The sequence below is a fragment of the Phoxinus phoxinus genome (assembly GCF_949152265.1).
Source record: "Phoxinus phoxinus genome assembly, chromosome: 15".
Lineage (NCBI taxonomy): Eukaryota > Metazoa > Chordata > Actinopteri > Cypriniformes > Leuciscidae > Phoxinus > Phoxinus phoxinus.
This window is the reverse complement of record NC_136890.1, coordinates 17,494,168-17,508,101: the sequence shown is the minus strand read 5'-3', so window position 1 is coordinate 17,508,101 and position 13,934 is coordinate 17,494,168. Positions and strand designations below refer to the sequence as shown.

The 13,934-nt window shown below is 40.0% G+C and overlaps 1 protein-coding gene across 1 annotated transcript in view; it reads right to left on the bottom strand.

Annotated features, from left to right (window-relative positions):
- ipo11 (importin 11) overlaps nucleotides 1-13,934 on the bottom strand; it is a 172,197-nt gene that overhangs the window by 149,514 nt on the left and 8,749 nt on the right. Inside the window, exon 3 of the mRNA XM_079637995.1 lies at nucleotides 512-612. Within this exon, the coding sequence (XP_079494121.1) occupies nucleotides 512-612 (101 nt within the window). The remainder of the gene's footprint in view (nucleotides 1-511; nucleotides 613-13,934) is intronic.

Genomic DNA, 13,934 nt, shown 5'->3' with positions numbered 1-13,934 from the left:
GCCTTCATAAAGGTAAATAACACCCTTGGGTAAACAACTAAACATATTAAAAAAAACCTGTTAAAACACTGATGAAGATATTGCTTCAGAATAAATTAAGACTAAAATTTCAAATAACAACCAAAACCTACAACATCAGGACAAAATGCTGTTCTGCAAAATGAATATGACTATTATTAAGGCTTAGTCACCACTAGTTGTTCATATACAAAACAAAATGCATTTCAAATGAATCATTTTGAATGGAACCTGGATTTTAATCAGTAAATTATTTATTTATGACACAAATCCGTAATAAAAACCCTCAATGTAATTTTACATTAGACAGTGGAGTACTTAATGGGCATTTATTAGTTTGGATATTGCTGGGCTGCTTTGACGTAAATATGATAATGGTTCTATGTGGGCGATGAAGACATCTCTGAAAATAACATCATGCTCAACTCTCAGTTAAAGTAACAGCCTTGATAGAAAAGTCTAGAAATGGTGATGAAGAATCCAATGTACTTACTGGGGTGCGACTCTTCTCCAGTAGCGATCAATACCGTTCTTGAAATAAAGGACAGCAAGCCATCTCACATTGACGTCCAGCAAGTGATTATTGAAGATGCTCTGAGCAAAATCAAAGAGAAAGAGATATTAGACCTATAAACCCAAAAACAATCGAAAAAAACTTTGGGGTGAAGTGCTGAAAAGTTTGAATTGTCATGCTTTATTCTGTAAATGACAACAGGCCACTATATACTAAAAATCATTCTGACATTTGGGGCAAGTCAATTATGCTCACACCGAGACCTGCAAATCATCTTTCATCAATTGAATGCATCCTTGCTGATCAAAAGTGTTAATTTCTTTCCAAAAAATAAAAATAAACTGGCCCCAAAATTTAGTACGGTATATATACACAAACGCACACATACATGTAAATATAATAAACAATTCGACAAAGAAACAATATAAATATTTCTAGTAAAAATAAAAATACATTGGTGCTAATATGTTGGCAGTGCAAGTACAAATTATTAAATTATCAACAGATTATCGTGAGAAAAATCAATATATGCTTATATGTGAATATATGATTATATGTCAATATATGGTTTCGCCACAGCCATGGTCTCTTAATAAATTTGAGTGTTTTATACATTACATTTTTTTTTTGCAAGTACATTTGGTGCTTCTAGTGACGCAGAAAATACACACTTGACTTTACCTTTTTTTTTTAACACGACAATGTGAAAAAACTGCGTATTCATGCATTTCCTGAGGAGAGGTGAGGCAAGTTAGGTTAGTGAGGCTGAAGTCCAACACTGAATAATTAAAGGCTATTCCACTGTAGAGTGAGTTTCGGGATTTAATCCAGCATGCCATATAAGAGCGCGGGGAGCGAGAAGCAGGACACGGAGAGCTAATTCTCATTGATAAATATGTAGTAGCAGCTGCGTTCAAGAGGGAGCAGCTCCAACAGGCTCTGACGCAGGGCCACCATAACCCAAAGCCTCAACGCTCGACTGCTCAGAGAACAGGGCTCATTCCACTCTGCCAGATTACAGTCCATAAGACGATGAGCACAGGGCAATAATTCACCGAGGATAACCGTGAGGAAGAAGTCTGTTGCATTCAGAAAAACAAGCACCGAATTACATGACACTGTGACGCAAAAGGATGCTTATTGCTTTCAAAATGTGACAGGTGAATATCATATCAACAGACAGCTGACAAATAAACATGACTCTGAAAAATTGACTCGCCGCCTCAGAGTAATTCACCTCAAGGTCACATAGCACCATTTGGGCAGACAAATAAGCTAAACGCGAATCCATACAAATGAGGCTGATTTCTTTGGGTGACAGACCGAGTGACAGCAGGTTGGCTCAAATACAAACAGATAAGAGAGGCTGATGGGACGTGACAGACATTCTTATAGCGCTGCAGTCGAAGTTGACGCCTGCAGAAATCGTTGCAGGAAAACCTCTGCCGATACGTAGGATTGGGTTCCGTTCCTTTGCAATCCTATTTCATGCTAAACCTCACTAACGAAGAAGTCTGTGCCAAGTGTGAGGGCTTAAAGGATTTGAGAGGACATCTACACAACCATAGCCCGTGGTGTATGACAACAGGGGTACTACTGAGCCCCCCTCAGGGGACGAGTGGTTGTAGTGGCCGCGCCTGAGGGTCCACAGACACCTCGTTCTCTGAAAGAGAGAGACACGATTGAGTCATAATGCACAAGAATCTGCACAAGAGCAGATTTTCTGCAAATCCTGAAGATTTTTTTTTTGGACCTGAATAGGGATGTCAAAAGTATGAAGCTGCCCTTGGGCCATGTAGAATTATTATTCTTTTTTTTTCAAAGTCTGATAAACAGTGCCTACTATTTTGCAATCTTTACTCTCAGTTTACACCAACAAATTCATAACTGCACGCTCAATTTAGAAATGAAGACGGCCTGATCAATGCAGGATGAATTACAATTTTAGAGTTGGTCTTTCAAACCCTCTAGCATCACCAATGGGTCAAAGAAGCACTGAAAATTTTAATCGTAATCAAAGAAACAAAATGTCTCTTTTATTCTGGTTGACCTATTTCCACAAGATACATGTCACCATATATTTTTGGACAGCAGAAAAAGTGTAAGAAAGTAAGTGTAAGTAACAAAACCATGTTGTGCAAGATAAAAATGGAACATTTCTCTTTCTTTGTGTTTTCAATTAGCAAACTATCAGCTTAGCATTGATATCACAGTAAGTAGGGGTCTAAAGGTTCTCGGTAAAATAAAAAACGAATCGTTCCATTCTCCACCCATGGATCGACATGCACTTGCACCGCGGTTTTTATGTGCATCTTGGCGTTTCCATCCAGCTTTTTTAACGCGATACCCCAAAATGTACATAAAAATAGGTATATGGTAGCTAGTTTTGATTTCATGGTAACTTTAACCCCTCCCCTTTTTTTTGGAATAGACATGAAAATGCACATTCCGAACTTAAATGGTTGTAATTCAAGAATGCTTTGGAATATAGATGTAAGATTGGTCTTAAAGAAGACATTTGGCAGATTTTTGTAGAAGTGCAATAAATTGAGGAAGTTAAACAGAAAATAAGTTATAGAAGTTTGAATTTATGAAAATGTACAATGTTAAAAAAATTATTATTCATATTTTATATAAAATATATATTTTCAAAACCTGGAGGACTCTAAAAATGCAAAAAAAAAAAAAAAAAAAAAAAATCAAAGCCAAAAATCTGAACAAGTTGTGTTTCAAATTTTAGGTTGATATGATATCTCAAAAAATAAGCTTTCAGTGAGATTTTGTTTGGGCGCAGTACCAAACTTTTTCACTAGTTGACATTACTGCCCATATAAGGGCGCCTCCATTTCCATATGTTGTTTGAGTGATCTGAACCATTATTTTTACAATTTTCATACAATTTGTGAAGTAGACATCCTATTCAGAAGCATAGGATGGTTTGGCAAAAGTTTGGCCGATTTTGAAATGAATTCAACCTCTAAGAAACACAAAAATAACACGTATGTGCATTATAGCTCGCTGCCACATCAAAAATGGTGAATCTATTTTTTTTTTCTTTATATTCAAAACATTTTCAGACCTTTTTTTCTAAAAGAATTGAATGGATGCTATCTTTTGAACTCTTGGCATGAAAACAAACTGAGGTTTCTACCATTCTTTCATGATTTTTCATGTTCATCACTATTTCAAAATAAAGGTCTGAACACGCCTTAGGAGTATGAAAATATTCTTGTTGCAAATTGATCAGTCACCAAATATGTAAACTAGAGATTGTAAGCTCTTAAATGATATATAGTTTGTCAAGATTAGTTTAGGTTTAGTATAGGATATTACTGTTTTAAATATGTAATGGCTGTGGCATCCGGCGGGCCGATAAAGGGTTAAACGAGAAACGTGAATGGTCATTATCATATCAAGAATAGTGAAATTTCATTTACTGGTATAGACCTTAGTCCCGAATCACCCTTCTGCTGCTCCTGCCAACGAAAGCTCAAACCAAAAAATACAATTCTACAGGACAGCACTGTCTCCACAACAAAATGGTTTAAATCTGCCTTTGTTCAGCATCTGAAATGTGGCCATATTTACATAAAACTGGACGTGTTCACCTCTAAAGATAAGAACAACAACTCAGGCTGTTTGTAAGGAGATAGGCCATGACATGTAACAGAATTATACCCCCTGCATTCAAAGCCTTTAACCTCTGTGCAGCTCAAAGGTCATTACTAATTCATCTACAACCAGTATGAAGTGTAAAATATTAATTGCATATTTGAAATAAATTAGCTCATGTGCCAGTCCAAAAAAATAAACTGCATGAACTGCATATTATTATGAAAATGACTTGGGTTCAGTATGCAGAATCAATGCCCTCCTGGACCACTTAGAACACCGTTGTTTGGTTTGTCATCACTGGCAGCCCTTGACATCCCTTAAGGACTGTTGCATACTTCATTGCTTTAAAAAGCTTAATTTCTTATTTTGTAATAAAAGTGCTCATAAATAAAACAGTGGCATGGCATGAGATGCAAAATGAGTCATGGCAGCTAATGGCCATCTGGTGTGGATGCCGGCCCGTAGATCAGGTGGATCACCATCACCCCTCAGTGCAGACTCAGAGCACAGAAGAGCCTCCAACCAAATCTTCCTCAATGTCACGGCCCAGCGACCAAGACGAAAAAGAAAACCACAAGGGTCATTTCTACAACACAATTTATTTTCGTGTCTTATCATATAGGATAAAATATTAAACTTAATTTTTATTTATTTTTTAAGGTACCGGTAGTTCGGTAGTTTTCTTTTCAAATTGAAGTAAAAAATTTTTTTAAAAAAGTAACTTTTTTTTACTTTTAATAATAAAATAATTTACTAAGAAATATTCCATGTTTTTTTTATTCTTCTTTAATCGTTTCTTTTATTTTTTCTAAAAATAGTTTAGCATTTTTGTATAATTCATATTTTTAAATATCCTTTTAATTGGCAAGTACATTAATGACATCATTTTTGGCAGGAAAACAACAAACATCAGCAAGTAGTATTAATGTATTTGAAAATTTATGTCATGTTCTGTGGATCTAAAAGACGGTTTAAAAAACAAAAATAACTGATGTTAATGTTAAGTTAGGCAATAGTTAATACAAAGTTTAAGTACCTGAGACAATATATATATTAGGGCTGTCACTAACGATTATTTTGGTAATTGAGTAATCTGTATTTTGACGATTAATACGATTTTTTTTTTTTTTGTGGTAATAAAAATAGACCTAAGTGAACAATAGCCTTTAAAATGACTTAAAATACATATAGAATAACAATAAGGCAATAATAATAAAGTATTAAAAGCAAATAATCAAACGGTTTTATAGAACAACACTGTTAAAATACATAAAATAATACACATAATATATATATATATATATATGTATATATATATAAATAAATATAGCTGCAAGCAGCGATTACGGGCCCAAGCCGGTGGCACCGCCACCCTGGTGCCTTTAGTTACACTAAAGGCACCGGGCTGGCGCTGCCACCGGCTTGAGCCCTCCATCGCTGCTTGCAGCTATATTTATTTATATATATATACATATACATATATATATATATAAAAAGCCGCCACCCCGTTGTCTTTCGGGTTCCTGTGCACGACGGGCAATAACGTAACCCCGCTTTGACTGTCGAGAAGAAGTCTGCTTTAGAGCTTGCATCAGTGTGAGTTAGAGGATGGATACCCGACCCGAGCCCGACGACACCCGCCGGTACCCGACGGGCCGGGCCGGGTTCGGACAGATATTTAGAAATGATGTTCGGGTTCGGGTCGGGCTCGGTCACATCAGCACGATAAGGCATTGAACATTTTAAATTTAAAACAGCTTATTATGTAGGTAGCCGATGTGCCTGATGCTTTCACTTGATCCAAACGTTCGTTTTTGTGATTAAAATACATGTAAAATATTACCATAACATCCGTCTTCCTGTGTGCGGACATTTGTTTATGTAGCCGTGACAACGAAACGCGTGCATAATGTGCGCGCGCCAGGTGTTAAGAGCGCTTGTTGCTCCGCGCGCTGATGCGCTTGTCCTGTTGACATTTCCGATTGCCTTCCTACAGTTGCTTAATAAAAGCGGGCTTTCCACACAAAAAAACGTACAATTGTCATTAGTATGAGGAAAAAAATGGGATTTTAACTGTCGGGCTCGGGTCGGGCTCGAACATAAATATCTTTATGCCTGTCGGGCTCGGGTCGGGTTCGGTTACTGCTCTGTCGGACGCGGGCCGGGCTCGGACTGAAAAATTTGGCCCGATCCGCACTCTAGTGTGAGTCTTTCTGCTCCCCTCCAAACACACACAGAAAAGGGGGGGGCTGTCTGTGTGTGTGTGCCCTCCCTCCCTCCCTCCCCACACACACACACACACACACACACACACAGAGAATGGCAGGGGGAACTCTGTCAGAGAGAGACAAAACCACATTCAAACCAAAATATCTGACTTCCTGTTGGTCGGAGCTAATGACTGTAAATGAGAAAGTTGTCCGGATCGATAAGCACAATATACAGACCGAGTTTTGTGACTAGATAAAAATAACCCACCCACTTTAGTCAAAAGTATCTTGAAAGTAACACACTTCCTGCTGCCAGTTGGTGGCGCTATAACTTTGACTCACAATAGTCACATCCATGTGATCGCCCTCTTACAACAAACACACTGCTGAAGTTTCATCAAGATCAATAAATGTATGAAGACGTTATAAGACATTGTGTTTTTCTTTTCTCGCCATAACTTTGTTTCCTCGCCACGGCCAAACCGTTCGAGATATCAAAAATCCGTCCGCAATTTAGCGTCCTCAATGTCTTGACTTCATGCTGACCGAGTTTGGTGGCGATAGGATAATTTTTCTTGGAGGAGTATATCAAATTCCAGGGGCTTGCATTTTCATACAGCCCATAATAGCCGACTTCCTGTTGGACTGGCGTAAAACTTAGAGCACGAAAGTTGTTCGGCCCGATTAAATCTATATGTGTACCGAGTTTCATATTATTACATGCAAACGTGTTTGATATATGGACCAAGTTTTTCGGACCACGTTCAAGGGGGCGCTGTTGAGCTCCCCTGCCACGCCCGGGTACCAGCTTCAGTCCGGCTCTAATGGCCGCAGGTTCTGACCTGGGTGCAAAGTTTCAAGAGTTTTCGAGCACGTTAAGGGCCCCAAAAGTGCCCGAGAAGTCCCACACAGCAGAGAAAGGGTTAAAATAAAGCCCCCCTCCTCTCTCACACACACAGACACTGAGAGAGACTGGCAAAATTCCCATCAAATCACATTCAAACCAAAATATCTGACTTCCTGTTGGTCGGAGCTAATGACTGTAAATTAGAAAGTTGTCCGGCTCGGGGAGATAAATATAAATACCGATTTTTGTTACTGTAGGTAAAACTAATACCCCATTTTTGACTAAAGGTGGCGCTACTGAGCCCCTCCACCGCGCCCGTTTCTGAAACTTCACACATGCCTAGTACCTAATAAATCTGATATGCATGTTGAGTTTCATGCAATTTGAAGCATGTTAAGAGCCTCAAATGCACCCAAAAAGAATATAAAAGTTTAAAGCGTTGCCATGGCAACAGTATTAAAGATATCAATAATCCTTTCACAGGTCTACATCTGCCGTGTGTTTACATTATACACATAAAGTTTGAAGCAAATCGGGTAAAAATAAGAGGGTGAATTCAAAGCATTTTGAAAGTGACACACTTCCTGCTGCCAGTTGGTGGCGCTATAACTTTGACTCACAATAGTCACATCCATGTGATCGGCCTCTTACAACGAACACACTGCTGAAGTTTCATCAAGATCAATTAATGTATGAGGATGTTATAACACACTTCCTGTTTCCAATATTCGCCATAAATTTGTTTCCTCGCCACGGCCAAAGCGTTCGAGATATCAAAAATCCCCTCGCAATTTTTCATCCTCCATGTCTTGACTTCATGCACACCGAGTTTCGTGGTGATTGGTTGAATCGTCTAGGAGGAGTATTTTAAATTCCATTGCATGTGTTTTTTAAACTACGCCAAATAGCCGACTTCCTGTTGGGCTGGGGTAAAAAGTCAGAGCACGAAGGATATATGAACCGATGAGATCTATAAGTGTACCGAGTTTCATATTATTCCACGCAAGCGTGTTTGATTTATGGACCAAGTTTTCGGACCGCGTTCCAGGGGGCGCTGTCGAGCCCTCCTGCCACGCCCGGGTACCAGCTTCAGTCCAGCTCTAATGGCCGCGGGTTCTGACATTTGTGCAAAGTTTCAAGAGTTTTTGAGCACGTTAAGGCCCCCAAAAGTGCCCAAAAGGTAGTAATATAATAATAATAATAAATAAATATAGCTGCAAGCAGCGATTACGGGCCCAAGCCGGTGGCACCGCCACCCCGGTGCCTTTAGTTGCACTAAAGGCACCGAGGTGGCGGTGCCACCGGCTTGGGCCCTCCATCGCTGCTTGCAGCTATATTTATATATATATATATATATATATATATATATATATAAAAACCGCCACCCCGGTGCCTTTAGGGTTCCTGTGCACGACGGGCAATAACGTAACTCCGCTTTGACTGTCGAGAAGAAGTCTGCTTTAGAGCTTGCATCAGTGTGGGTTCTGCAAAAGTGCGCATCGAGGGCACATATCAACCACAAAGTATGCGTGAGCACCCTTCTGAAACCTAAAATGAAAAATAAGACACCCTACAGTCTCATGGACTTAACGGCCACATGAAATCAGCAGCCATTGTAAGTACACAACACCGAAAATTCCTATGAAGTGTGGTATATATATTCATTGAAATTACTGTACTTTAAAACACTTGTTTAAAAGAAAAAACACATGTATACATAGTATAAAACACTAGATGGCACAATATACCTAGTTTTAATAGTCTTTCTGCCCCCCTCCCCACACACACAGAGACAGGGGGGGCTGTCTGTGTGTGTGCCCTCCCTCCCCTCCCCACACAGACACACACAGGGGGGCTGTCTATGTGTGTGTGTGTGCCCTCCCTCCCCTCCCCACACAGACACACACACACACACACACACACACACACACACACACACACACACACACACACACACAGAATGGCTGGGGGAACTCTGTCAGAAAGAGGCAGAGAGAGACAAAACCACATTCAAACCAAAATATCTGACTTCCTGTTGGTCGGAGCTAATGACTGTAAATCAGAAAGTTGTCCGGCTCGATGTGCACAATATACATACCAAGTTTTGTGAGTGTAGGTAAAACTAACCCCCCCACTTTTGTCAAAAGTAACACTTCCTGCTGCCAGTTGGTGGCGCTATAACTTTGACTCACATTAGTTACATCCATGTGATCGCTCTCTTACAACAAACACGCTACTGAAGTTTCATCAAGATCAATTAATGTATGAAGACGTTATAACACATCGTGTTTCTCTTTTCTCGCCATAATTTCGTTTCCTCACCACGGCCAAACTGTTCGAGATATCAAAAATCCGTCAGCAATTTAGTATCCTCAATGTCTTGACGTCATGCTGACCGAGTTTGGTTGCGATTGGATGAATTTTCTAGAAAGAGTGTTTCAAATTCCAGGGGCATGCGTTTTCATACCACCCACAATAGCCGACTTCCTGTTGGGCTGGCGTAAAACTTAGAGCACGAAAGTTGTTCGGCCCGATGAGATCTAAATGTGTACCGAGTTTCATATTATTACATGCAAGCGTGTTTGATATATACGGACAAGTGTTTGAATCCCATTCCAGGGGGCGCTGTCGAGCCCCCCTGCCACGCCCGGGTACCAGCTTCAGCCGCGGGTTCTGACCTGTGTGCAAAATTTCAAGAGTTTTCGAGCACGTTAAGGGCCCCAAAAGTTAGGGATGCATCGATCCGATATTCAGTATCGGTATCGGCTCCGATATTGCCATTTTTGCCAGATCGGGTATCGGTCAGACGAGGCCGATCCAAATCCGATATTGTGCGTATACTATTCTGTGCTATTGTTAAGCCCCACAAAAGGCACAAAAACATTATAAAGCACCATAAAGTTGTCGTGCACTATATTATAAGTGTTCGGAAGCCATTATATAGTATAATGTGAGATAGAAATTAATATTTAAGTCATTAAATTCAAGATCACGTTCACTTTTCCCTCCGCTGCGGCTGTCAGTCATTCTCCATTCAGCATCAAGCAGTGCGTCACGTTCGGTTACGAGTCAACACGATGAAAAACTCTCTCCAAGATGATTCAAAGTTACTATAATTATACTTGATCTGTAGATAAAGGGCTATGGTTTTGCATTAAACAACTTTATCTTGCTGGACTTTATTGCTGTACCTTAATCATGTTAACGTTACTTTCTACCGGGTGTCTCTCACAACACTGGAGTAGAGTCAGAGCATTATAATTGTTCTTCACGCGCAGAGTAACTGACATTTAAAACTGTTTAAAGAAAATGCTCTGTTTAAAGAAACTATTGCATAGATGGATAGATACTGTATAATACACTACGCATCAATATGCCTTTCCTTTGTGATTTGAACTTTTCAATGCGGAATCGACGCGCTGTGCGCTGTGACTCGTGTTGCTTCATGCGCATCATTCTGCGCTCGCGATGCGCATAAGCGCTGTGTGCCGCACTGTACTGGAGCCTTTCATATCATAATACAGCGACGCAATGAACGATTATTTCTAGTTCTGTCCTATCTATCATATGTTGCTGCCTCATTAAACCGCTGTGCTATAAATTTAAAACATGTCTCAATTTTATAGTAGGCCTAGGCTATATATAAAATAATTAATCTTTTTGATTTTTGTTATCTTGTTTTTCATGAATGTATTTTACAACAATACAAAGAGCAATGTGTAACGTTTTACCAAATTTAGTGTTACACTTATTGTCTCATATTTGTTCCCCACTAAATGTTTTTTTCATGTTCAGATTTAATACAATTATTGTGCACTTGTGATTTTTTTTTGGCTAAATTTTACTGCTGAATTATCCACTAATCTAGTTTATAATAGCATTTTTGTCACAGATTATGATCATATTTTTTTTTATTTGTTGTTTTTCTTTATAATGAAGTTGTCTGTATTAAGTAGATTGTGTTTAACACAAAATAGTGACTATCAGTTCAACACACAGAGTTATAGAAATTCTACTTGATTAAAAATAAAAAACTGTGCTGGTATCGGATTGGTATCGGTATCGGTCGATACTCAGAATGTTTGGTATCGGATCGGATCGATTCTGAAAAAATGGTATCGTTGCATCCCTAAAGTGCCCGAGATTTTGCACACAGCAGAGACAGGGTTAAACTAAACTAGCCCCCCTCCTCACACACACACACATACACAGATCCCCCCCTCCCCTCCCCACCCCACACAGACAGACACACACACACAGAATGCCAGAGAGACAGAGAGAGACACAATTCACATTGAAACCACAATATCTGACTTTCTGTTGGTCGGAGCTAATGACTGTAAATTAGAAAGTTGTTTGGCTTGATAAGATCAATACACACGCTGAGTTTTGTAACTGTAGGTAAAACTATAACTAAGTTATAACACACTTTATGCATCCTTTTTTAATCATAAATTCGTTTCCTCGCCACGGACAAACCGTTCGAGATATCAAAAATCCGTCCGCAATTTAGCATCCTCCATGTCTTGACTTCATGCACACAGAGTTTCGTGGTCATCGGATGAATTCTCTGGGAGAAGTGTTTCAAATGCCAGAACATGCGTTTCCATACAGCCCATAATAGCCGACTTCCTGTTGGACTGGCGTAAAACTTAGAGCACGAAAGTTGTTCGGCCCGATGAGATCTATATGTGTACCGAGTTTCATATTATTACATGCAAGCGTGTTTGAGATATGGACATGTTTTTGAATCCCATTCCAGGGGGCGCTGCCGAGCCCCCCTGCCACGCCCGGGTCCCAGCTTCAGCGCGGCTCTAATGGCCGCGGGTTCTGACATTTGTGCAAAGTTTCAAGAGTTTTTGAGCACGATAAGGCCCCCAAAAGTGCCCAAAAGGTAGTAAAATAATAATAATAATAAAGAAGAAGAAGAAGAAGAAGAAGAATAAATAATAATCCTAAGAAAAACAATAGGGCCTTCGCCTTTTCAAGGCTTGGGCCCTAAATATATATATATATATATATATATATATATATATAAATAAATATAGCTGCAAGCAGCGATTACGGGCCCAAGCCGGTGGCACCGCCACCCCGGTGCCTTTAGTTGCACTAAAGGCACCGAGGTGGCGGTGCCACCGGCTAGGGCCCTCCATCGCTGCTTGCAGCTATATTTATTTATATATATATATATATATATATATATATATATATATATATATATATATATATATATATATATATATATATATATATATATATAAAAACCGCCACCCCGGTGCCTTTAGGGTTCCTGTGCACGACGGGCAATAACGTAACTCCGCTTTGACTGTCGAGAAGAAGTCTGCTTTAGAGCTTGTATCAGTGTGGGTTCTGCAAAAGTGCACATCGAGGGCACATATCAGACGGACAGACAGACGGACACACGCACACACACACGCACACACACGCACACACACACACGCACACACACACACACACACACACACACACGCACACGCACACACACAGAATGGCAGGGGGAACTCTGTCAGAGAGAGACAAAACCACATTCAAACCAAAATATCTGACTTCCTGTTGGTCGGAGCTAATGACTGTAAATGAGAAAGTTGTCCGGCTCGATGTGCACAAAATACATACCGAGTTTTGTGACTGTAGGTAAAAATAACCCCCCCACTTTAGTCAAAAGCATCTTGAAAGTAACACACTTCCTGCTGCCAGTTGGTGGCGCTATAACTTTGACTCATAATAGTCACATCCATGTGATCGCCCTCTTACAACAAACACACTGCTGAAGTTTCATCAAGATCAATAAATGTATGAAGACGTTATAACACATCGTGTTTCTCTTTTCTCGCCATAAATTCGTTTCCTCGCCACGGCCAAACCGTTCGAGATATCAAAAATCCCCTGGCAATTTATCATTCTCCATGTCTTGACTTCATGCACACCGAGTTTCGTGGTGATTGGTTGAATTCTCTAGGAGGAGTATTTCAAATTCCATTGCATGTGTTTTTTAAACTACGTCAAATAGCCGACTTCCTGTTGGGCTGGGGTAAAAAGTCAGAGCACGAAGGATATATGAACCGATGAGATCTATAAGTGTACCGAGTTTTATATTATTCCACGCAAGCGTGTTTGATTTATGGACCAAGTTTTCGGACCGCGTTCCAGGGGGCGCTGTCGAGCCCCCCTGCCACGCCCGGGTACCAGCTTCAGTCCGGCTCTAATGGCCGCGGGTTCTGACATTTGTGCAAAGTTTCAAGAGTTTTCGAGCACGTTAAGGGCCCCAAAAGTGCCCGAGAAGTCCCACACAGCAGAGAAAGGGTTAAAATAAAGCCCCCCTCCTCTCTCACACACACAGACACTGAGAGAGACTGGTAAAATTCCCATCAAATCACATTCAAACCAAAATATCTGACTTCCTGTTGGTCGGAGCTAATGACTGTAAATTAGAAAGTTGTCCGGCTCGGGGAGATAAATATAGATACCGATTTTTGTTACTGTAGGTAAAACTAATACCCCATTTTTGACTAAAGGTGGCGCTACTGAGCCCCTTACCACACCCGTTTCTGAAACTTTGCACAAGTGTACTAGGCAATAAATGTAAAGTGTCTGTCGAGTTTCATGCAATTTCAAGTATGCTAAGAGTCTCAAAATCTTTAAAAAAGAATATTAAAGTTTGATGCGTTGCCATGGCAACAGTATTTAAGATATCAATAATCCTTTCACA